Genomic DNA, 25,749 nt, shown 5'->3' on the forward strand with positions numbered 1-25,749 from the left:
CCGCCGCCTCCATTCCGGGTTTTCCCCCAAATTGTGGAAGTTTCATTATTGGTGGTCCAGGACGTCCATTGAGATCAGGATTTGGTGCCAAGACCGATAAGCAGGGTTAGCCTTTAGCCAGCCCAACTTGGTGCTCATTTGGAGGTAGAATTTCCGAAGATTTTCCTGATCCGAGGTAAGCCAACATGTCGGGGTGTGTTCCAGCGTGTGGCGCACCTGCTCTGTCCAGAGACACTAGTTTAGGGGAATGCTGCCACCGCCTCCACAGCAGCAACCTAGTCCTCATCGTGGAGTCAATTCATTATTAGTTTTCCGTTCTACCCAAAGCTTTATTATTACCTGGCTCTTTAGCCCCTAACCTAGCATGTAGCTCCCGGAGTTCCAGTTAACGCAGTGATTGTAGTGATGGCTAATTAAGGCTTTGTTGACACTTCGAAACACGCACACACGCACACAACACGCCAATAGTTGAAAGTGTTCTTGACCTGACAAGTTGCCCCAGTTATTGATCTTTCAAACCATATATTGTTGACAATGATGACCTTGATATTGCCTCACTGTTTAAATTAAGCTTGGTCATTACACAGCTTTTGTTGTGCTTTAGCAGCCTGGTGCTGGCAGCCTGGTGCTGGCAGCCTGGCATCAGTCCCCTGCTGAATCCTCAGAGCTTCAGCATGCAGTTCTCCTACCAGAGTAGTTTTATTCCAAGCCGCAGTGACACAGCCAGCCTACAGTCCAGAAGTGACAGAGATGGAGGCAGACAGTGTGCCATTCAACAGAGAGACAGCCACATTATTTATGTGAGAACATCTTACAGGAACTTTGTGTACTTGAGTGTGATATCATTGTTGTGTGTTATCATTAGGTAAAACTAGGTTAAATGTGCCTTGTGTGCTTTTACTGTATTGGTCCATCTTATGTTAAATGGACAGTATTGTTGTCATTGTGGGACATGTAGTATCATGGCACAAAATGTAACCGTGGTTTGGAGTTGTGTGGAATTACTTTATCATTATTAATTTTTTCATTTTTATAGTCAAAACATTCAGAAGCCATAGCAGTGGTTTTGGAGGAGGTTGAGAGGAAACAAACACAAATGTTAAGTTGGCCTCTGACAGATCTGATGGATGCAGGTATGATTAACAGCAATGTCTAGTGCTAAAGCACATAGCTTATAAGAACCAAATCCAGCTCTCAATACACGATATGTATGTAATTCCTCAGTAAAAGAAAGGCATAAAAATAGTTTCATATACTGTTTTTCAGGCAGATGTCGTACAGCTCTCACACAAATCCAGAGTGTGCTGATTGAGGTACTCACCAAGCTGCATTTGGAGAAGAATAATCTTGCCCAAAAATACTGGTCAGTACAGGAACTGTATAAGGTAATGATAATGGTGTTGCAATACAGACCAGTGGATAGTATGACCATTATCTGTTTTACAAGCTCTTCTCCCTACAGAAAGGGGAGGAGTTACAGAGTCTGAACAACTTAATGCGACTAAGATCGGCATACTACATGCCTTAATGCAATTAAGTCTTACTGTGAATATGACCCTAATCGGGCTATGGTAATTAGAAAACAGTGTTTATATGGCAGAGTCTTAGTTGAAATATAAATAATACAAAAATCAGATTATAGCTGTTCAAGTGTAGTCACTGTGCCAGCACATCAATGTCCTAGATAACAGCAATATTTCTTGATTCTATCAATACAGGAGTGTGTCTTGTTCTCTTCAGCACCGTCTCTTGAAAAGTCAGCTCATCTCTCTTGCTTCATATCAGCGAAAGTTGATGGAAATCCTCCATAAGCAAATGTATTTGGTAACAAATTATGTGACCATGAAAGGCAAATTACCAACTCAGCCTTCCATTTATCAACAAGGCAACATAAGAGAGCATCAAAGGCCAGACCTCTCCTTCCCCATAGCTTCCATACCAAAATCTTTAAAACATCAAGAAGCACACAACTGTGATCAAGAAGCACAACACAGAGAAAGATCAGGTACACAGGCCAGTGTGTTCACTTCGCCCTCTGGAAACAACACCCAGGGCATGAAGGCTCCATTATACACTGTTAATGACAAGTATAAGACTTGTGAAGGTATCCCAAAACAAGGAACCTGCAACACTTTACAACACATCAAGATGGCAAGAAAGAAGGCACTCATAAAATCAAAGACAGAAGACAGCATGATAAATCTTTATCAGCTCATTCGAGGGGGGGTCATACCACCTGGAGGCACTCTACAACTGTTTTTAAAGGTAAGTCAAAGCTCCCTTTTAATGTTTAACAACCTGTTATCTCAGTTGCTTTATGGTACTAATGACATACAAATAATGTATAAAATATAAATGAACAATAACAGTTGATACGTTCCAGTTTTAACAAACATAAGAAATTGGCTGCTATTCTAAAATGCAAGGGATGGGTGGCAGTAGGTGGTAGAGTGATTGTCCAATAACCATGGTGTTGGTAGTTCCATTCCCTGCCTTGGCTTCGTGCCAATGTGCCCTAAGCATGACACCTAACCCTAAGGCACTCACAGAAGTTGCACCTTTGGTGTGTGCTAAAGGGTAAATATTAAGTAGCATTACAGTGCTTTAGGTACCTGTGAGTAGGTGGGAAATCACTATGTAATTATAAACTGTTTAAGAATCAACATGAGTAATGTGAATTTGCTAATGTTTGCTCACTCGTTTCAAAAAACATCTGCAATGAATCAGGAAAACAACTGACTTTCATGCCCTTTGCAGGGTCACTGGCACCTTGCTCATGTTCAGGCTGATGGCTCCATAATGAGTAAAGGCAAGTTGTACCTGGACCCTAAACAATGGGTGCAGTCTTTCCTTGGTAACAGTTTACCTATCAGCTCAACATATGCCCACGACAAGGTTAGACACCAGATTGCTGTAATATTATTAGTTAGGTAATTAATTTGTATTTGTTACCTTTTCCTTATAATGCAAACACCCAAATGCACCCTAAGGTATTGTTTGGGCAGAGAAACTACTACAAGAAAGATGTGTATGTTTACTAATTCCAATGGGAAGCTGTGCAAACTACGATAACTGTATTTTTTGTTTAGAATGACTGGTTAGAATTTACCAATTCACTAATTGACTAATTTTTCTTTTTGTCTGTTCCTTACATGGAGTTGCCCTAAAAATATTCTTTTAAGCTATGATTGCATTCTATGAACTCTACATTAAAAGCATTCTTAATGTCCTCTAAGCCATTGCAGAGTTTTACAGAGTGGACAGTGGGATATTCAGAAGCTGGAAGCAACACAACACAGTTGATGAAGATGGGGTTAATGGAGACAGCAGTGTTAAAGCATGCAGTCTACACTGCATGCTTTAACTGCAGTCTGCAGTGTTAAAGCATGCAGTCTACAATATGTTCAGTATCACTATTTTTTTTTTAAAAAAAGACTCAGTATGTCACAATAGGACACAAAATAAATTTTGATATTCTTATTAATAATGGATGGGGTTTGGATGAGATGTCTCAGAATTCCTTACACTTGTTTTCCCAGGTGATGTTCAGAGACAAGTCTTTGTCTTACTACATACTAAACACTGACGCCATGGAAAGAACATCAGAAAAACATCTTATGGCTGACCAACACAACAACATTGGTTCTGCTCAAGAGATGCTGACAGGTTTGTTGTTTCTGTCTGTTGACATGCCCTAAATTAATTTTCTGTGTTAATCAGTAAAGGGTTTTTTTTGTTTTAGCTCACTGTCACAGTCCTAGGAAAATATACACTCAAAATACAATCATTCCACACAAGTGCACACACACACCACAAATAGTGTTAAAACTGCTGGTAATATTTTTAAAGGATTATACCCATTTAAAAAAAATGTTTTGTCACCAGGTCATATATGATGCTTAACAACTAAATTATCATAACTGTGGACATGTATAGAGAAAATGTGAGCAATGTATTTTAATAATTTAGGACATGAACTCACAGTATACCGTCTGAAACACTGTCTGAGACAGAGATCTTGGAATTGTCAGTAAAGGTAGAGATAGGAAAGATCCAGTTCAGTACTTGATGGTGGATATGGAGGGCACTAGCACAAGCGTGTACACAGTGCATTTCTCCTCACTGGTGTACGATCGATTCTGCTCCTTAACTATATACAGAGGTCAAATAAAACAGATGTGTAGTTGTGAAATTCTGAAATGGACAAGATTCCATTCCATGCTTCATACGTCTTCTAAATCTCATAAATCTATAGTTTGAGATGTATTTAAATGTTTTCTAATCCTACAGAGACTACTAGTCAGAACCATCAAATGAAAATCAACACCATCCATTTGGTGGATGATGCAGAGCTACTGCCAAATGCTACAATGGACTGCTACTGGGACAAGATTCTAAAGACAAATTATTTACTGTGTGCAGACTGAGCATGTGACTCAGCAGAATTTGTGTTTTATTTTAATACACATGGCAAAATTCACTTATTCAGTCATCAAAATCAGTTTACTGTAGGCTACACCTAGGCTACTACTGAGGAATTCAAAACCTCACAACCTCACTAATGGAATTACTGTACAAACATAACATTCATTATACATATCTCCTCTTTTCCCTTGGTATAGTACTTTATACTTCAGATAGTTGTACACATCACTAAAATGCCTTTGATAATATATGTTATATGGACTATAGTTTCACAGTGTATGTTTTGTTAAAGACACAGTTTTAAATGTGTGTTTTCAAATTGGAGTGTTGGATTGTTCATGTGTTATATTTTGAGTCTTTGGGGCTGGACTCTACTCTTCCACTGTGCCACTGTTTCTAGGAGACTGGGTCAGCCACGTGTAAGGAATCATAAAGTTCCTAGTTTCTGCCCAGCTGGTACAATTTTATTCTGCAACTCTATGATTTTTAGCAAGCTGTGTGTGCACTGCTTTAGCACATTTATTAATCAGCTTTGAACATATGAATGTGTGTCTGCATGAAAAAAGACCAAGACACAGCAAGAATTGGCAAGCCTTCTCACCAGTCCTACCTGACCCGACCTCAGTCGCAGTCATTCAGACTTGTTTGATTTTTGGGGGTAGTGTGAATTGATCACAGACCTAACTGAAAACGTGTTGACAACAGCCAATAAAAAAGAGAGGGAGATAGACAGCAGATACCGTATGAAGACGACAGGAAGCAGTGGGGATATCAAAACAATGATAGACTCCTCCACTACTTGATCCAAACCTGTTTTTTCTCCTTGATGTTTTTCTTTCTGAGCAGATAGCTGTACAGTTTTTTTGGCAATTGACAAACAACAAATTGACGCATTACTGCCACCAACTGGTATGTTTGTTTGTAAACTGTCGCCATGCATGCTGCATTCAGTTGGCTTTAGTTGGTTTGACAAATCATGTAGTCTATGATCCCTTCTTTCAGCCGACATGAAAAAAATCAGCTGAAGCCAGTTTGTTAGTGTGTACTCCTTGTCTTTTCAAGATCTAAGACTGGGAAAGACACACACTACACAACATGGAATTGTGGGTAAAATCAGGCAAAACAATTGTATAGTGTGGCCCCAGCGTGTTGCCAGGAGAGAGACTCTTCTGCCTGCAAAACTGTGTGAACAAACAATAGACAACACAATACTTCTGCAACAAAATCCTATGGACAGATGAGAACTTAATGCTCCGGCCATGGGCGCTGTGTAGTCAATGAATTGATCATAAACTCTGCTGTATGTAGAGTGTTCTAGACCTGTCCAGGGTGTATCCCGCCTCTTGCCCATCAAGAGTTGGGATAGGCTCCAGATGATTGTGTGGTTATGATGAGGTTCTGGTATGGTAAACATCTTGTTATTTCCGATTCAGAATACTTTATTTGTCCCCAAGGGGCAATTTTGACGGTCAACCGCATGAGCAGTGACCCGTAGTCATAATGTTATGGCCAATCAAAAAGTTATGATACCTTTGTTGAGTATTGGTACACAGACCCAACTAGAAACTAAAAGTACTCCTCAAATAAGAGATGGTTTATGGCTTGTTGTTCTACTTTGTAGATTCTGGTCATACGTCATAGGACGTAGTTTAGCCTCTTTTTTCTACAGTGGCCAAACATGAAACCTCCAGAATAATGCAAATAAGTGAAATTCTGGAACACAGGGCAATCCTTTATGATAATTATGATATTATGTAGTTAAAACATGTGTAACATATATGCAGACACATGCTTACACCCAGTTATCTGTCATGCACCCAGTTTGTTAATCATCAACCCATTTGCAGGGTTGGTGTTGGCATTTCTGAGTAATCTGACATAAGTTACTCATGTTTTGACATTAAATTGTGAATTTCCCCTGTGGGGGACTAATAAAGGATTATCTTATCTTAAAACAGCTAAATATGAAAAATATTTAAAAGTAAAAAATATATTAAACATGAATAACTGAAAGATTGAACTGTTTCTGTTGATCACTTACAGATTTCTCCAATGTATGTACAACACATTATTAATGTGAAATTTTCAATCTCGTTTTTAAAACAAAATCAGGGACAGGCAAGGGTCTCAGGTTAAATGGTGAAAATGTGCTTTTGCTACATTTTCCAGAAATGTTTTGGTGATTTAGCAAGTTTAACATTGAGTACCACCGAGTCTAAGTTGGAAAGGTTTAAAGAAGATTGACTTGACCACGAAAAAAAGGATTGTTCACTTGTTTAATTAAGAAGTAATTACACATGATGACTAAATTAAATCTTCACTAAAGACATTGTTGACAATGCTGCTGGAGACTGGTGCTGTTTATATTTAAGTGCTACTTTTATCTTTTACTTGCAGCTGCTTTTAATTGTTCTTTTTAACAATCAGCTGTTAATCTATAAATGTATAATGACTTCTTTGTTTCCTTCTTTCAAAGGCAAATCATTTTAATCTTTTACTTATTGTCATTTGTCCTCATAACCGAAGCAAACTTATACAGCCTATCAAACAGTCTCAGTGTAGTAAGGAGAAATTATGTCTGAATGGTGTGCCAGAAGTGCCTGCATGTTAGCAGCAATCAACACTCAGTGGCTGACATTCATCTCACATTCCTCGTCTTCGTCAGTACAAAAGGATGAGAAGCTGACAGGCTCACATTGAAGAGTGCGTAAGTTGACCAGGCATGCCATTTGGGTGCTGCTGAATTCTGGAATAGTAACCAAAAGGACTTCCTGACCATCAGGACCTGGCACAAAGAGAAGAGGAAACGTATTCAAATCTGTGCAATTAAGGCAAAAGTAATGTTCTAGAAAAAAAGGTAACAATCTGCATTTGTGGTCTTTGATGTGCACACATCAGACACTGACCTTTCAGAAGTTTTGACTCGAAGGTTGGGGCATTGCCACTGAAGTATACATGGGGGCAGTCTTCCAAGATGAACGGATCTTTTTGATAATATGGGTAACAGCCTGATGCAAAAAGGGATGATGGCGTAAATACAAATATCATGTTCAGTCCCACCAGAAGCCTAGCATGGATCAACTAACCTAGAGTATCAGGTGCTGTAGGGGCCAGGTGTCTGAGTCTCAGTGTTTCCTCAAGTATTTCTAGGTGACTGTCCATGCTGCTGTATCTCTGAATGTCACACACATTCTGACCTGATGTGCCCAGGAACCTTCATGAAAACAATTGAAACTAATTCTTAAACATACATGTACATGGAAGGCAGAAAGTGCAAGAGTACAACCGGCTTACCTCACTCCATGGATATTAGCCTGATATGGATTGTGTTCCAGCTGCAGTGTTGGGTACGCAGAGGACAAGGGAAACATACATCGATGGAGAGGCTGCTGTGGAAGGGTGTAGTTGGTAGGGTCATACTGACCTGGCATTACATCCACTGGAAGTGAGGCCTAATCATAAGGAAACAGTAACATACAGCATTAGATATGTATCTTCATATTACAACCAATCATCAAATCTTATCATACCCAGAGACAGATTGTTTTACATCATCAGTTTGTATTGCTTTTTAAACACAATTTTGTTGAAGCCACTTAGGCTCTACAACTTGTTACTCTTCTTCTGTAATGTTGAATATACATGAAAGTTAATTTTAGACCGATGTTCTTGAGTCATTAGTCACATGTCATCACCCACTTGCCATTGTGATTTGAATCAACAAAACTGCCACATTTTCAAAAATTAGAACAGAATAAGATGTTAACTCTTCCTTTATTAGTCCCTCATATAGGGAACTCTGTGTTACAGCAGCTGGAAGTAATAGAAGCACAAATAAGCATAGTAACAAAGAAATATAAAAGAATATAAAAAGAAGAATGCTTGTAATGATAACAACAATAAAGTGATTTCAATACTGTACCGTCATTGCACATTATGACCAGGCACTGTAAAATTACACTGTAGGGAGACTGAGGCTATTTGTCACATGGGTAAGTTGTCACACTTGCAATAACTTGACCACAAAGGGGGTCTACTCAAAAGTGGAATACTAGTTTTGGGCTTAAACACAATGTGATGTCACATCCCGTCTGGGAAAAGCACAGCACGCTGTCAACTGAGGTGAGGACAAATTTCCCATTTTTTACATATAAAAGTAAAAAATACCAACTAAATATTTTTGTAATTGTCTGCTTAAAGACACAAATATCAATTATTTAACATTTGAACCTGTTGAGAATAAAGTGTTACGCCAGACTTTAGTTCCAGTGCTGCTTCAAGCTAACTTTAAAATATGGCTGATATTAACAAACATGGCTGTTTGGGGCAACTTGTCTCAACCAATTTGGGGCAACTTGTCACACTACTTGAGTATATGCAATAATAGACAGAGAATCTGCTGTTAATGGTTGTTCAATGTGTGATTTTTTTTAAAGAACAAAGAAAAACCACAGGAGAAGAAAAAACAAGAAATGGCCGCACAGCACCTGACGTGATGCTGAGGTCACTGAGGAAGAGGAAGTTGGACAGTCATTATTCAAGTTCATTAATCGAATTTTATCTAGATAAATTTAATTTGGAATATTAAATAAACTGAAGTGTTCTTGTTTTCATTATGCCAACTATTACTTCACACGGTGTGACAACTTACCCGCTAATGGGGCAGCATGTCACATGTGTGCACCCCCTATTTAAATGCTGATAAGTCTGCACAGAAAAGAGATATCAAAACCAAATGAATACAAAGTTTGTGCCCAAGACTTTGTTCTTTCATTTGGTAAGTATTTTTTAACAATCTGATGAACTAATTTTAAGATATATAACAGAGTGTAAAAAGTGTGACAACAAGCCCCGGTCTCCCCTACATGAGAGCAAAGTGTACATATGTGTCTATCTTCTTTATCTGCTCACTCTGTTAGAAACTGAAAGCAATGAGAAATACGTAGGCACAAATAAAACCCACAAACAGTAGTGATAAGCGTTGAAGTGGTACTGAAAACTATTATCAACATTTTTGTTGTTGTGCTTTAACAAAACAACTGGAGGAAGTTACCAGTGAGGAGGAGGATCAGAACGACAGGACATACTCAAGGCTTGTTCTAAGTAATAGGGAGCAAATTACTAAGTCAGTGTTTATGTGATTTTAACACCCCTTTGTATTCACCATCCCAGATCACAGACATAGAGGCAGCAGATTTGATCTACAGTGTATGAACAAATGCACCTGGCTCAGACATTAGGAGGAGCAAAAATGTTGCCTCTGCACACTGTGCTGCAGCTTACTCTGTAAGACAGCAACTATTCATTCGAAAACATAGCAACAACATAGCATTTTTGTCAGTACTGAAGTCACTTTATTCTGTTATATTCTGTTAGTCACTTTATTCTGTTAATGAATCAAACATTTCTTCACCTTGTGTTCATTTTCACCATACCAGGTCATCATGTGCAATAACAGTTTAGTACTCAAGTCACTTTATTCTGGTATTTAATCAAGCATTCATTCACCTTGTGTTCATTCTATTTATCTATTTTTCTATATGTTTTTTTCTCCTTACGTGTGCTGTTGCTGCTATAACACTGTGAATTTCCGCTGTGGGGGACTAATAAAGGATTATCTTAAAATTCTTCTTACCTCTGAACTATGTACTGAAATGTATTTATTTTAACCCTTTTTCACTAGGTAGGTTACTAAGACCATATTGTTTTTGAGATGGCATAACAGGTAAACCTAATTTTCTTTTGTATGTGAAAACTACAGTTCAAATAAAAGGCTAGGGCATACATATATGATGCAATATATTTTTGATTACAATAAAAATAATCAAGGCAAAAGACCTTTGGTATTCTGGTTCAGTAGATATTCGGTAGACATTTAATTTTAGATACCAGAATCAGACAGTGACTGAGAAAATGTGGACTGGAGCACATTCAGCCTTACTAATGATAGTGTAGCTACCTCAGTGTTGAGATTTCTTAAGGTAGAGAAATCATTTCACACTACATGTTCTGTGAATAAGAACAAAGTGCATCTTCATTCAGATAAGAGAATCCAGACTCACCACCAGCTGAAGCAGCAGCTCATCCAGCACACGAATGGCGTCCACACTGCCAGCCTGAGTCTTCTTGGTGAGGTACTTGGCCTGAAAAAAAAACAAAAGAAAAATGTAATATAGGCAAGTGAAAGAATGTACACGTGTGCCTTGTAAACCTGCCTAGGTAAATGACCTTTATTGACGCCTCCTTGTCCTGGGTGCTTTGGCTCAGAAGATTGCCAGCTAGTATAACCCTAGAAATTGTTGCTGCCCCGCTTTGCTCTCCCAGGTCACCAAGTTGACCAGTTACCATGTCCACCAGTAATTGCAGCCCCAGCATGCTGTCACCCTGACTACTGTCAAGACCAAGTCCAGAGGCCAGAAGCACAAACCTAAAGACAGAAGAAACAGAAAGGGGCAATTCAAGTCTATCGCAAAGGACTGGGATTTTGCTGTGTATGTGTGTGATTACCTGTCAGAGCTGAGTTCTGGCCTTGTTGGCTGCAAAGGGAGATCTGCTGTGCAATAGTCCTCAACTGTAAACTTCCCATCAGTCCTTTCAGCTCCATATATTGCAATAACACTTCCTGGAGAAAGAAAGCAATGCCTGTACAGTCATGACATATTCACAGCCGACACCCAGCAGTGAGATGGAGCACCCTGTAAAACTGACCTGTGACACACTTGTCTTTCTCAATTTTACCCTCTAGTTTGATCCTCTGGAGTTCATCCTCCAGAATTAGCTCATCAGATTCATTAATGTATTTGGCACGTGGAGGCTGGGGCAGAAGGTTGTGCTTGAGGAGAGTAGAAAAAGAGAGAAACAGCAGTCAGCAGCTGTTTTTTTTTTACAGAAAACTTAGTATAACTGCCTACCTCTTCACTGATTTCTTTTAGAATAGATGGCTGCAGATCCATTCGCTTGAACAAGGTCCCTACAATGCAGCATTGCTCCCCTGTCTCCATATCACACAGCTTCCTGATGAGCACATCTGTTCCTGGACAAAGACAAAATCCAACACAGTTTAGATTGCCCACAATTCCAGATTCCACTGAGCCCTATCACACTGGCTCAGGACATCTATGAGCTTTGTCTGAATGTGAAGGATATGTCCCTGTCAAAAATAACTCTGAGGCTCCTCACAGTTGTACTGTAGGCCAAAGTAATGCCATCCAGATATACTATAGGATCTATGAGGAGCTGGTCTGTTGTGTTGGGCCAGATGTAAGCCAGGTACCCAGTGCTTACCCCACTTCTGCTGAGCTCTCGCTGATAACACAGGCCTCATCTGCATGAGTCGTGCTGCATAAATATGAGCATACTGACGACCGAAGCTCCTCTCCCCAGCTTTAAAGCGCTCACAGCAAGGACTGTAGGCCAGCAACATCCGTTCAAACACCGGACCCTGATTCTCAGAGGCAGGACGGCAGAGGAGAGAGGAGCCCTCCTTCTGGGCGCTCAAATCGGAGAACATAACTGTCCTGAAGAAGATGCAGACATGTGTTTACATTCCTATTGGCAGAGAAGCACCGTTAAAATACAATTTCACTTGCTAGCAGGTTAATATTCTCGCTTACATACTAACTGAACCCGAGTTCTCTGAACTATTGATAAGTATGCCAACTTTTAATGAGAATAGCTCAGATGAAAGATCGAACCTTAAAATGCGAAGGGCGCCGGCTTGTTATGTCTTCTTCTTCTGGTAGTTTCCTGGCGGGTGGAGGCTTGCTGTGCCTCTGTCTGCAGTTGGCTTTTAAGCTGTTGTTTTTCTGCCTTGTGAGCTAGAAATCGTTCCCGCGAAATCACCACCACCACTTCTTCTTCTTCTTCTGCTTCTTCTGCTTCTTTTTTTCTTCTTCTTCTTCTTCAACGATTAAGGTCCATTGCTGCCACCTACTTTTCTGGAGTACTGTTTCTACAGGAATCCAGAAAAAAGTCTTTTAAAAACATTGTTTAGATTCAGCTTTTCTTGACTTTCTCTAGCTCTCCAGCAGTGAAACATTATAAACCTTTTCCCCTTCTGACTCGCATTCACACACGTTTTGTTTAATCCTGCGTGTCAATGTTATTCGTTATGTTTGCTCCTTTGTGTTTTTCTTTATTGTCGTCAACCCTGCACTTTTTGTTTTGACTGGAATGATTGTGTTTCTTTCTATTACTTCAATGCGGAAACGAAATCGTAACAATATTGTTGCTGTCGATTGTAAAGCTAGGGGGTCTGGTGTTTTTGCCTTTACATTTATATTTAAGTCTGGGTGACAAAAGGCATTTTTGTTTTTCGGCTCTTTTTTAGTCTGTTTGCAGATTTTCCTCTATTTAGTGTCTTTTTAAGTTTAATGAACACCGCTGGAAATATCCACGTTAAAGTCACAGGATTATAAACTACTGTCTTTTGTCTTGCACCCTCATGTCTTGTCATTTTACTTTCTTTGATTTCCCACTTTCTGCCGAATGCGTATTCTCGTGAAGGAAAACTGTGGAAATTATGCATTAAAAGTTTCGGTTAGCAACACAAAGCAGAACATTAAGAGAATAGCAAGCGAAGACCAAGCTAAGACAGGCAGACAGCTTATGCTGTCGTCGCACAGACACTACGTCATGAATATATTTTTTTAAGTCGCACTGTATGAGGTCACAATACCGCCGCGGTAACTCGCAACCTCGCCATTTTAGAAGCTCTTTGTCCACCGCCGTTTAATAATATTTTTTTGGTTAGTAGGAGCGTTTCGCCGACTCGGGTTTAATTGCCCCGCAAAAGAAATGCAAGGACACCGAGGCCCCCAGCACAACCACGGCCCCAATCGCCAGGGAGACCAGAAAGCACCCGGAGGGGCTAACACTAACGGCCAGCAGCCTGAGCCTAGCGAGCAACCAAACCCTAATGAGGCCTTAACACTGGAGCCACAGAGCTTCAGGAAACCCGGCGAGAAAACCTTCACTCAGCGGAGTAGGCTGTTTGTAGGCAATCTACCCACTGGAGTTACTGAGGAAGACTTGGAAAAGCTGTTCGCCAAGTACGGAAAAGCTAGTGAGATTTTTATCAACAAGGAAAGAGGCTTCGGATTCATCCGACTGGAGACAAGGATCATAGCCGAGATCGCCAGAGCTGAGCTAGATGACACACCGTTCAGAGGCAGGCCTATACGGGTGAAGTTTGCATCACACGGCGCTGCTTTATCTGTGAAGAACCTGCCTGAGTTTGTTTCTAACGAGCTGCTGGAGGAGGCCTTTGCGGTCTTTGGTCAGATTGAAAGAGCTGTGGTCATAGTAGATGACCGAGGGAGGCCCACAGGGAAGGGGGTAGTGGAGTACACCTCAAAGCCAGCGGCAAGGAAGGCTTTAGACAAGTGTAACGATGGTGCCTATCTTCTCACAGCTTTTCCTCGCCCGGTGACAGTGGAGCCTATGGAGCAGTTTGATGAGGAGGAGGGACTGACAGAAAAGTTAATAAACAAAAACCAGCAGTATTACAAAGAACGTGAGCAGCCCCCACGGTTTGCTCAACCAGGCTCCTTTGAATATGAGTATGCCATGCGCTGGAAGGCCCTGATGGAGATGGAGAAGCAGCAGTATGAAATGGTGGACCGCAACATAAAAGAAGCTCAGGAGAAGCTGGAGGCTGAGATGGAGGCAGCCAGACATGAGCATCAGGTGATGCTGATGAGGCAAGACCTGCTGAGGCGGCAGGAGGAGCTGCGAAGGATGGAGGAGCTCCACAGTCAGGAGGTGCAGAAAAGGAAGCAAGCTGAACTGCGGCAGGAAGAGGAACGGCGGAGGAGAGAGGAGGAGCTGAGAATGCGTAATGAGGAGATGATGAAGAGGCAGCAGGAGGGTTTCAGGGGCAACTTCTCTGAAAATAGGGAGCAAGACTTAAGAATGCACATGGGCAGCCATGGGATGCCAATGAACAGAAACTCATTGGGTGGCAACTCTGGTCCTACTGGTACCCCTGGCATGGCTGCCGAGAATGCTCCATTGATGCCAGGACCAGGAAACAACAGCATGCCTGGAGGGGGCCAGGGAGGCTTCCCCAGAGTCCTCCCTGGACCTGGAGACTATGGACCCAATAAGCAACGCAGATTCTGAGTCACATGTCTGTTTTTCATACTCACTGTTAAGCGCAGATAGTGAGTGTTACTTTTGAACTTTGACAAATGCATGTATTTTTTGTATGTTTTTATTTGTATTTTTATGTTTTAGTACTAAAACAACAAAACTCTCCAGGTGAACCACGTGTTTTCCTTTTACTTTCATTAATGTTTTTTTCATAGAAATAGAAAATGTTTTTGTCATGGATATGTTAACTTGTTCAATAAATTCATGATTCCTTACATGTTTTTGTCATTCAGAATGGGCAGACACCCAAATATTTGTAAATGAGCTCACTTCAGAAAGGTCCTGTGTGCACAGGGGTTTTTCAATTTTGGTTAAGTTGGATTTCTAGTATTGATTTGATTGATTTAATCAGTGATCTTGAACCTAATTCCTGTGCTGCAGATAACAAAACAACAATCAGAGACACAATGGGGTCTTTATATTAGCTCCTGACACCATTTAACATGCCGATATCATGAAGTTGAATCACGTATTAGCCATGAAGTTGATGTTGTGACCCATGGTATAGTATCAATTACCTACATCACTTTCTTGTGTTGAGTTTCATGAAATGACTTATAAAGCTGAGCTTGAACAAAAACCGTGTTTGGAAGTTAAGCAGTGGCAGCTAGCATATGCCAATATCATCCTGGTTTGGATTTTAACTTAGTCACTTTGGGTAACCCTCTGCTATCTTGAAATCACTAAATCACAACGTTTAATCACCTGTTAACATGTCAAAACATCCATCTGTTAGAGGATTTGTCAGTCACTTGCTAAGCCTGATATTTGCAGATACTCTGTCGTGTGAAGGTTTTATATCTTTACAGACAGTTTTCTTTTGATGACCACAACCATGCTGAGGAAAACCCTTTGTCCTTATCGGAGTCCAAAAAGTCAGCTCGCTACAAGATGCAGCCAGGACAAGAGCTCCATAAATGATAAGGAACAGATCATAAAGAGGGAAAAGTAGATGGTTTAGATTACTAAACAGTGTATCATCTATTTTTAGCACTTTGTACCTTGGAGCAAAGAAAGTGAGATTTTTTTTTGCAACTTGATCTCTTAAGGTTTTTCTTTGAATAAAATGAGTCTGAGGCTTTACAGTACCAAACTGAAATCCTTGCTGACATCGTTGATATGTATTAGATTTAATGTGTAATTAAAGATGCATAATTCTAATTCAGGAAGCATGTTGAATTTAAAAGGTATTGTCATTAATTTAGTAAGGCAGTTACAGTTATCCCCTCTATATTACAATTATATTAGTGCCAACAAGTTTTTAATTTGCAGCAGAAAGAAACAACCTCCAGTAATGTCATGTTCAGTTTAAAAAATAAAAATGCTGTACTGTATTAGTGCACATTACACTAATTAGCCTGTTTCTGTTATTATGTTCAATAGTTATCATGGCCTCATTCAGAATTCTGAGAGAGCAAAATGATCATATAATTCATCATAATTCATTCAGACAGCAAACATCATACATTACAGAGAACAATAATCTTCATAAATGATTTTATGAATGGGCAGAGTCCCTTGCAGGTGTGGAGATAGCACTCATAAAGAATATGCACCAGAACCTTCTTCATTGGTCAAGGTCATACCATGATAAAACTGAGCAGAAAGGACATATTTAATACACAAACAGAACAAGTATATAGAAGAAATATATATATATATAGCAAAGCAAAATATTATTCAGAAGAAAGAAATATGAGATCAGGATTTATGAGCTTGCCCATATATTAGACTATAATAATCTTCTTCTGAATAATATTCTGCTTTGCTATATATGCATCAGTATTTGATGTTGTTGGCAAGTTACAAAAAAGTTACTAAGTTCTGTGTGTTTCCGTGACTTATCAGTGTATGAAAGAACAAAACACATTCCATATCTGCCGTATTTTTTCTTGTCTTTTTTACCATCTCTGTTTATCACAAATTTGAATGCTTGTGCACCTTTGCCCTGATAGGTCTGATGATTCTGTCTTATGAGTGCAGAGCCTCAGTTGCCAGCTTTATCTCAGCTGTGACCTTGATGTATGATAACAGCATTAATTACAAAGCTGATCTGATATTGTGGAACGTGATCCAGGAAGTTATAAGTCATTTTGTCTTGGCCTGCTACTGTCTACGCAGTCATAGGATTTAACGTAAGACTTTTGGACAAAAAGTTTTACTCGAAATAAGCAGGGACATCGTCAGAAGATGGGGGACTGTCTCTGCACCTTATAGATTAGATAGCTTACACACAGCACTGTGCCGTGATGATGGTCTAAAGGTCAGTGTTGTAGAGTACTTTGCATTTTTGCTAAATGCACTTCTCTATCTTGTAATAATAAAAAAACCCTCTCTATGTTCATGACGCCTGATGAGACACCTACTGTAAGTGAATAACTGGGTGTGGCAGTCGTTATGGATTCCCTTAGTTTTTCCTAAACAACACTATCAGAATATATCCAAGGTTAATTATCAATGAGAGGAATGGCTGCTTCACAGCTGCAATTGGTCAGCAGCTGCATCAGACCAGATAAGATAGGTGTGACATCACATCAGCGGTGACGTTGCACATGCCATGATGTTTCTCCTTCCACAAGCTTAACATTGTAAGAGACTGATGGACAAATGATAGAAGAAAGAGGACAACTCTCATACGCCTCTCCTGACTGTGTAGAATGAAACTTGCAGTAGGACAGCAGTGATTAATATACACTCCATTTTACCGAATAACTGAGGGCTCTAACTCTTCTGTTGAAGAAACATTTTCAGGAATCATGGTCCACGTCGCAGCCCTGATCACTTTTCTAACTTTTATGGTGAGTTGATCTGATGTTTTTCTTTCTGTTGTTTTAGAACAAGTGCTTTATCCTGAAGTCTGAGAATGAAATGTACTGACTGTACAGCCGTATACACTGAATTGTCTTAGTCCACGAACAAGTACTTGTTTTCTAAATATTTTTACTAAGATCTGACATGTGACAAGGTTTTAAAAATAGAAAAAAGCCTGTACTGTAGTTCTAATACAATACAAAGGTTACTATTATACTATTAAACATACAGTAACAGCAAAGATGCAAACCATTTAGATCAATGACTCCTTAGATAAAATGTCAACTCTGACAGAGATAAGTAGGACTAAAATGATTTGAAATCTCACTCGTAAATGTTGCAGCAGTTTACATTGTTTTTGGCAATCCATTTTATAGTGAAAGGAAAAGAATACAATAATAATAAATAAGCTAAAAAAGAAAAAGTAAGAAAAAGATCTTTCAAAAAAGCCGTATACTTCATTCACAAAGTACCCCTGGGAAATCTAAAGTGCTGTAACTCAATTTAAAATTTAAAATCAATGTATTATAATCAGTTATTAATGCCTGTGTGTAATTTGTTGTTTTTATGATCCTAGATGGGTTTTAATTACTGCAGCGTACAGCTGACAAGGCAGGACACAGTACAGTCATCATGACATTTATTATTTATATGACAAAATTTACAGATAGCGTAAATAATAAACCATAACGTAGTAGTCATGACCACTAAGCTATTTATGGTATTGAGAGATATGGTACCTCTATATGATCCCAGACTGATATATATACTTCTGTAATAATGTGAAGAAATAGCTGCCCTCAGCATTCGTTGATTGTTTTTAACACTCTTATGTTAAACACAGGTGCTGTCAGAGGCCCTGCATGAGCCAGGCTTTTGTGCTTTCTATGAAGAGTGTGGCCGTAACCCATCATTAGGAGAAACCCTCATTCCTCCTATTGTCCCCTGTCTCAACTACAGCCGTGCCAGGGCCATCACAGGGGAACATTACAGGAAACTCAAAGCGGTTTGTAGATATTGCTTTGTCTGCTGTTAGAGCCACATCTAATTTTATATGTTTCTTTGTCCAAATGGGCTTATGCTTATGTTGGTGTTGCTGCAGGTGTGTCCCATTTTGGACCGCGGAGAGGGCAACACATTTGCCTGCTGCTCCATCAAACAGCTGACCTCCCTGGAAATGAGCCTGACCCTGTCTAAGGCCGTGCTGGTCCGCTGCCCTTCCTGTGCTGAGAACTTTGCCCACCTGCACTGCATCAACACCTGCAGCCCGAACCAGACCCAAACTGTAAATATTACCAAGGTCATGAATGTCACCACCCTGGGCAAGACAAGGGAGGCCGTGGTGGGTTACCAGGCATTTATCAGCACCAGTTTTGCTGATGCTGCTTTCCAGTCTTGTAAAAATGTCAGGATCCCGGCTACAGGAGGTTTTGCTATTTCCACCATGTGTGGTCGCTATGGAGCCAAACTGTGCACCCCTCAGCGCTGGTATGATTTCCAGGGGGACTCCAGCAATGGCCTGGCTCCACTGGACATTGACTTCCAACTGATAAAAGATGGAGACACTGCAGGACTGCCAGAGGGTGTGATTCCCTACAATGGACGTGCTCTGAAGTGTAACGAGACCACTCCAACAGGAGGTCAGGTGTGCTCCTGCCAGGACTGTCAAGAGTCGTGCCCGAGTGTGCCTCCTCCTGCACTGCCACCCGGCCCCTTCAGACTGTTAGGGACAGATGGTTTCCTTGTGATTTCCATTGTCTTACTCTGTCTCCTGATATTTGTCTTCCTGTTTTACCTTTTTGTCTGTTGGTTGGTGGTGTATCAAAAAAGAAAGAATAAAGAGAAGACAACACACCAGAGGAAAATCAAAGACCAGAACAGCAATGATGTGACCCAGCGGGTCATTAATCCATCAGAAGTGACATGGTTAGACAGAAACAGCTTAGCTGCTCAGGCTTTCCTGAGCTTACAGTTTCAGCACTGGGGGACCCTCATGGCATCTTATCCTCTCACAGTAAGTATTTTTAGCTAGCAAAAGTGGAACTCTTTATTGTTGCACATAGAAGCTAAAAACACTATTATCTTCATTGAAGGTGCTCCTGCTGTCAGCTGTAGTTGTATCTGTTCTCTCTGCTGGCCTCAAGTCCATCGAGCTCACCACTGACCCAGTTGAGCTGTGGTCTGCTCCCAACAGCCGGGCCAGGCAGGAGAAAGACTTCCATGACTCCTACTTTGACCCATTCTTCAGGACAAACCAGCTGATCTTAACTGCGCCGGGCAGGAAAGGTCACATCTATGACTCATTGCTGTTCGGACAACAGAACTTTAGTGGGCTTGTGTCCAAAGATCTCATCACTGAGCTGCTGGAGCTCCAGAAACAGATACAGGTAAAGTTGTCATGCATGTAGGGCTGACAGTGAAAATTGTTCTGAATCACTGACTCTCTCCTTTGCATTTTCTAGAACATCACATTCTGGTCAGAGGATCTAAACCGCACAGCAAGTCTGAAGGATGTGTGTTTTGCCCCACTAAATCCATCCAACCCTTCTCTGACTGACTGTGCAGTTAACAGCTTGCCACAGTACTTCCAGAATAGCCTAGACAACATTAATGCTAAGGTAAACATGACTGAGCTGGGAGTGACCAAGGAGGTGGACTGGAGAGACCATCTTATCTACTGCCTCAAGTTAGTATTCATCAAAAATACGGCTATGAATGGACCTATACTATATGCTATAGGGCATAACCTTCCTTCTCTTCCTTGCTCTTCTCCAGCTCTCCACTGTCCTTCAAAGACATCACTGATCTAGGGATGAGTTGCATGGCTGATTACGGAGCTCCAGTCTTTCCCTTCCTGGCTGTGGGAGGCTATGAGAGTAAGTGTTTTCCAGGTGCATCGTTTAAACATGAAATACCTGCAAAACAGAAAACTCCCTTTTTGTTCCTCTCAGATGATGACTTCACCAATGCTGAGGCATTCATCCTGACCTTCTCGCTTAACAACTATGCTCGCAATAACCCCAAGTTCAGAGTGGCCATGCAGTGGGAGAAACACTTCCTTAAAATTGTCCAGGACTACCAGAAAAGCCCAGACTACAATTTCACCTTTGCATACATGGCAGAGGTAAAGTGAATAATTGAATCTTGTTCAAGTAAAAATGCTTAGAAGATAGTGATCACAGCTCTCTAAGCCACCAAGAGTATTCACTATCTAACCTCTTAAACCTGAATCCCTTCCACCATCCCCACTCTGGACATATCCACAGAGGTCTCTAGAGGATGAGATTAATCGAACAACAGCAGAAGACATCCCCATCTTCATGATCAGCTATGCTGTGATCTTTGTTTACATTGCTGTGGCTCTGGGGGAGTACTCTTCATGGAAACGCATACTGGTAAGAGAGAAAAGGTTTTGCATATTCTTTCATGGTCCCCATACCATAAATTCTCACAACCTTCATCTTCCATTGACTTTTTATTTTTGTGGCATACAGTAAACAGCCTTTGATGCTGTTAGCATGAAGCTCAAAGTTTGCAGCCTCAGAGAGGTGCAAACAAGTGGCTAAGGTGTTGCTGTATTTGATGATTGTTTTGGTATAAAGCATGAAGCAGGTGCTTTTGGTATACACGGTCCTACACAAACCTGATGAAACAGTACTGCTCACATATATGATAAGCTGTCACTGCTGTGTCAGCGATACAACTGCTTATTCTAACAGTTGAGCACATAGGTTTATTGCCCATTAGGTTATACAATACAGTAAAGATATGTTGCAAAAGATTACTGTAAGTTCACTGAGTATACAATTATTCTTATCTATGTACTGTAGGTGGACTCCAAGTTCCTGGTGGGTCTGGGTGGGATCCTGGTTGTTGCCTGCTCTGTCCTAGCCTCCATGGGTTTCTACTCCTGGATTGGAATCCCATCCTCGCTTGTCATTCTGCAGGTTGTACCTTTCCTTGTGCTTGCTGTTGGAGCTGACAACATTTTCATCTTTGTGCTGGAGTACCAGGTGTGTATAGACATGTGTTATTATTTATTCGATTAATATATTATTGAGTATATCATCCTTTTTAGTAACGTTACCCTCTTTCCTGGCAGAGAGACGTCAGGAGGCCTGGAGAGAAGCGAGAAGAGCACATTGGTCGCGTCCTGGGAAATGTAGCTCCCAGTATGCTCCTGTGCAGCCTCTCTGAGTCTGTGTGCTTCTTTCTAGGTAGAAACATTTGATATGTTTGATGTGAGAGAAGAACAAATACTGGTAACAGTAACATTCTAATGTATACATTTCTAAATGTGTTTGTGTTCTGCTCTACCAGGGGCCCTGTCCACCATGCCAGCAGTGAAGACTTTTGCTCTGTATGCTGCTCTGGCTGTGCTAATGGATTTCATTCTGCAGATGACTGCCTTTGTGGCGTTGCTGTCCCTGGATGCTCGGCGCCAAGACAACAACCGCTGTGAACTGCTCTGTTGTGTTAAAGTGTCAACACAGCGACCCAACAAACCCAATGAGGGCTTGCTACTGCCCTTCATGAGGAAGTATTATGCCCCTGTTCTGCTACACCGCTACACCAGAATCATTGTGGTAACTATTTCTTTACAATTACACAAAACTGTTTCAGCACATGTGTACCTTGGAATTGAATACTCTTAATTGTATGTTCTTGCCAGATGTTAGTTTTCATCTTCATGCTGTGTGGATCCCTATTCCTGATGTTTAATGTGACAGTGGGTCTGGATCAGGAGCTAGCTATGCCACAGGTCAGTAAGCACAGCTACATACATACACTGCTATTAAACAGCTGATCTCTTTAAACATTACAAAGATTATTCTGTTATTTTATTCCCTACAGGACTCTTATATGTTGCGCTATTTCCAGTACCTGTACAAATACTTCGAAGTTGGTGTCCCTGTTTATTTTGTTACAAAAAGGGGCTTCAACTTCACTACTGTGGAGGGCATGAATGCAGCCTGCTCCAGTGTGGGCTGTGATCAGTTCTCATTGACCCAGAAGATCCAGTATGCCACCAGCTACCCTGATTTGTGAGTCCATTTGAGAGAAATGTAAAACAAGTTGCACACTGAGTACTGAGTATCCTCCTGTGTCTTTCACATCATTGCCATTTTCACTGACAGAGCCTTGAACTTACTGATATCATAGTTGTAACCTTTCACGTACAAGTCAATCTGATATGTTAATCATAAACTCAGGTAATGAATCCCACTGAGGAGATGTGCCAAGCAGAGAGAGCAAGCAGCCCAAATATATCTGATACAAATCTACATGCTGCTCTGTATATGATAAGGATAACAGTCAGGAGCAACAGAACGTCTCGGTGCATTTCAGTCCCTCCAGAAGGATATTCATCGTGACGTCTGCTTTCTGTGTGACTCATGATGGAAAGATGAACACAAACTTTAATGCTTATTTATCGTTAGTGCTATGAGTCAATCATCTCACCAGGAGAGTGTTAGCTCACCACAGCCTCTGAGTGACAGGAGAGAGGCAGTAACAGCTTGCCTGAGAGTTACACTGTTGATTTTGTTGAACTCTTTGGATTTTGGTCTTATCTCACTTATGATGTCCTCTCTAGATCCTATCTGGCAATTCCTGCTAACTCATGGGTGGATGATTTCATTGACTGGTTGAACCCCGGGTCCAAATGTTGCCGTCTGTACACTCTCGGTCCAAATGCTGGGCAGTTTTGTCCTGCAAACCAATGTGAGACTCACTGCTGAGAAAACAACACAGTTTACATGAAGAGACAATCCTACTTTAGTAACAGAACTCTGCTCACATGTTTAGCTGCTTTCCTTTGTGGACGCAAGTGCATGGCTGTTCCTCCAAATGGTGTCCTCAGGCCTTCTGTGGAGCAATTCAATCGCTTTCTACCTGACTTCCTGGGTAACAGGCCTGATCTGCAGTGCCCCAAAGGGTGAGTACTGAAACTGCATACATGCATACCATCACATCGCAGAGCGGGCCAAGTATAATCTCCTTGTTGTCTTTTTTAACAGTGGTCTAGGGGCCTATGACAAAGCTGTAGTGAAAGATGAAAGTGGGGAAATTATAGGTACGTCCCTTGAATCATGCCAAAGAAGTCAAATGTATTAACAGAGATATTAAAAGACATTATTAGTAAACAGAGGTGATGCCAGTAAGTAACGTTTCACTCCTGTCACCCCAGCCTCTCGGTTCATGGCTTACCATACACCTCTGACCAACTCTCAGGAGTTCACTGCTGCCCTGCAAATGGCCCGAGAGCTGGCACACAACATCACTATGGGCATGAGGAAAATAAATGGCACCTCAGAGGATTTTGAAGTGTTTCCTTACACGTATGTACTTTACTGTCCTCTATAAAAAGGTCTTTTTCTTTCAGTTTCTCAATTTGAACAGCAGTTTGTAGTTTCTTCCTTTAACATTGTTTTCCATGTTTTTCTGTTTGGGTACAGGGTAACTAATGTATTTTATGAGCAGTACCTGACGATTGTGCCAGAGGGGCTCTTCAACATCTCCCTGTGTCTGCTGCCAACCTTTGTGGTGTGCTGCCTGCTGCTGGGTTTGGATTTGCTCTCTGGTCTGCTCAACTTGCTCACCATTATCATGATCATTGTGGACACTGTTGGTGTTATGACATTGTGGAACATCCATTACAATGCAGTGGCTCTAATCAATCTGGTCACGGTGAGTTTTTTTCAGTAAAAATATATAGTAATGTCTCCTAAACATGGTTGTTCTGGAGACTGACCAAGATGTTTTAGACACTAGATTGACTTTTTGTAATGTTTTGAGTATTTCAACTCAAAACATGATGTTTAATACTGAATACATGATATATTCATGATATAACACAAGAATCGAATAATCTGAACGGATTTTATCATCTACGTTCCTTGCAGGCAGTGGGCATCTCTGTAGAGTTTGTGTCCCATATGACAAGAACCTTTGCACTTAGCACTAAGCCTACACGTGTGGAAAGAGCAAAAGAGGCTACAGCCACTATGGGCAGTGCCGTAAGTAAATTAGAGTTCAGTCTAGATTGGAGTAGTTAATCACTCTGTGTTCGATTAAATACATTTCTGTATTTTATTTTGTAACTTGAAGGTATTTGCTGGCGTTGCTATGACCAACCTGCCTGGCATCCTTGTGCTGGCATTTGCCAAAGCACAGCTCATCCAGATTTTTTTCTTCCGGTTAAACCTTGTCATTACTCTTCTGGGGATGGCTCATGGACTCATATTCCTGCCTGTGCTGCTCAGCTATTTTGGTATGTATTTTATTTCTTTTGTATTTCATCTGTCACTGATGCAACTAATACAAGAGTGAGACCTACATTAATGTCCATATGTGTTCTTCTCTTAGGTCCTGGTGTGAATAAGGCAGTACTGCTGCAGCTCCAGCAGGCCAAAGAAAAAGCCAGGCAAGGACTGGAGATGAAAAACAGCATGAGAGAATTTTATGACAACCTGAGCTATGAAGACAACGAGATAAAGCAGGATCTCGGCCTAAACACCACACATGGTCCCACTGACACTAGCAGACCTTCACAGGTTACAGAAAACCACAAAGAGGAAAGAATCGACAAGTTTTGAGTGGCAACTACAAAAACAGATTTTAAGCTCTTATGAGTAATAGGTGGACACAGAAAAGGACACATAGCAAACCAGGAGTCATGTATTTGGCTTTTTATGGAAATCATTAACTTAACTATGTACCTCAATCAGAAATGGACCGGTGGGACTGAACAAACACACAGTTGTGCAATATTTTGGAGAAATGCAGCGGTGTACTGCAATAAGAGCCAAACTTCCTGTCCGCAAATGAAAAGCTTCAGTTGTGGAATTATTTGACCAGGCAGAAGGTTGACAAAGAATCTTAAAGTATTCATTTTCTATTTTTTATTTTTACTAAAAGCAATTATTTTGTGTATGTGTGAAAACTTAAAAGGAACACACACTCCAGCATTGCAAGGTATAGTTTGTCATTATGGTTTACCATGACAGGTAATTCTACGTTTTTGAGGAAATGTTTACTATGAAATATATTGTAAAATATATAAACTATATATAAACTACAAAAATAAAACTGTCCACTTCTATGTTTATATATAATAATGTTAACACTTCTTCAAGAACAAAAGCACTGAAGAAGACATGGCTAACACTTTTAGCCTAATGTAATAAGCTGAAAAATAAAGAGAGAATTCTTCTACAAGGTAAATAATCCTTTAGTGTGAAGGACTGGGGTTTTGCCCGCTCATGAAGAGCAGAGATTGTTTGCAGCTGGGTTTGTGTGCTGATTGTGTTCTTGACGTAGCAAAGAGGTCTTTTTCATTTACTGTACCTGAAAGCTTCT

The 25,749-nt window shown here is 40.6% G+C and overlaps 4 protein-coding genes across 6 annotated transcripts; 3 read left to right on the forward strand and 1 right to left on the reverse strand.

The window, feature by feature from the left end:
• The first annotated feature begins 56 nt into the window (after window positions 1–56).
• On the forward strand, window positions 57–6,238 carry LOC114441323 (uncharacterized). Of its 2 annotated transcripts, none has more exons than XM_028414197.1 (7): window positions 57–175; window positions 1,037–1,133; window positions 1,267–1,363; window positions 1,719–2,265; window positions 2,758–2,895; window positions 3,540–3,666; window positions 4,291–6,238. In XM_028414197.1, exons 2-7 carry the CDS (start codon window positions 1,097–1,099, stop codon window positions 4,425–4,427), a joined length of 1,083 nt encoding a protein of 360 aa, XP_028269998.1. In that variant the 5' UTR covers window positions 57–175; window positions 1,037–1,096; the 3' UTR covers window positions 4,428–6,238. The 2 variants fall into 2 exon arrangements, with proteins under 2 accessions (XP_028269998.1, XP_028269997.1); XM_028414196.1 differs by lacking the exon at window positions 57–175 and adding an exon at window positions 359–800.
• Window positions 6,239–6,687: 449 nt separating this feature from the next.
• On the reverse strand, window positions 6,688–12,642 carry pold2 (polymerase (DNA directed), delta 2, regulatory subunit). 2 transcript variants are annotated; one of them, XM_028414781.1, is made up of 11 exons: window positions 12,120–12,642; window positions 11,710–11,973; window positions 11,337–11,458; window positions 11,134–11,257; window positions 10,933–11,047; window positions 10,654–10,852; window positions 10,488–10,568; window positions 7,720–7,877; window positions 7,512–7,639; window positions 7,332–7,433; window positions 6,688–7,210 (listed from the first exon to the last, which is right to left on the reverse strand). In XM_028414781.1, exons 2-11 carry the CDS (start codon window positions 11,933–11,935, stop codon window positions 7,050–7,052), a joined length of 1,416 nt encoding a protein of 471 aa, XP_028270582.1. In that variant the 5' UTR covers window positions 11,936–11,973; window positions 12,120–12,642; the 3' UTR covers window positions 6,688–7,049. The 2 variants fall into 2 exon arrangements, with proteins under 2 accessions (XP_028270582.1, XP_028270581.1); XM_028414780.1 differs by having other exon boundaries at window positions 11,710–11,942; window positions 12,120–12,635.
• Window positions 12,643–13,078: 436 nt separating this feature from the next.
• Window positions 13,079–14,792, forward strand: nono (non-POU domain containing, octamer-binding). The gene has a single exon (XM_028414783.1). It carries the CDS (start codon window positions 13,222–13,224, stop codon window positions 14,545–14,547), a length of 1,326 nt encoding a protein of 441 aa, XP_028270584.1. The 5' UTR covers window positions 13,079–13,221; the 3' UTR covers window positions 14,548–14,792.
• A 2,335-nt stretch (window positions 14,793–17,127) lies between these two features.
• npc1l1 (NPC1-like 1) lies at window positions 17,128–25,605 on the forward strand. The gene is made up of 21 exons (XM_028413315.1): window positions 17,128–17,375; window positions 18,233–18,394; window positions 18,491–19,402; window positions 19,482–19,775; window positions 19,851–20,074; window positions 20,164–20,264; window positions 20,340–20,512; window positions 20,655–20,783; window positions 21,219–21,401; window positions 21,491–21,605; window positions 21,709–21,974; window positions 22,061–22,150; window positions 22,243–22,433; window positions 22,985–23,112; window positions 23,197–23,326; window positions 23,409–23,464; window positions 23,579–23,729; window positions 23,847–24,078; window positions 24,294–24,407; window positions 24,499–24,661; window positions 24,757–25,605. Exons 1-21 carry the CDS (start codon window positions 17,334–17,336, stop codon window positions 24,984–24,986), a joined length of 4,086 nt encoding a protein of 1,361 aa, XP_028269116.1. The 5' UTR covers window positions 17,128–17,333; the 3' UTR covers window positions 24,987–25,605.
• The last annotated feature ends 144 nt before the right edge of the window (window positions 25,606–25,749 follow it).

This window comes from Parambassis ranga, chromosome 9 (assembly GCF_900634625.1).
Source record: "Parambassis ranga chromosome 9, fParRan2.1, whole genome shotgun sequence".
Lineage (NCBI taxonomy): Eukaryota > Metazoa > Chordata > Actinopteri > Ambassidae > Parambassis > Parambassis ranga.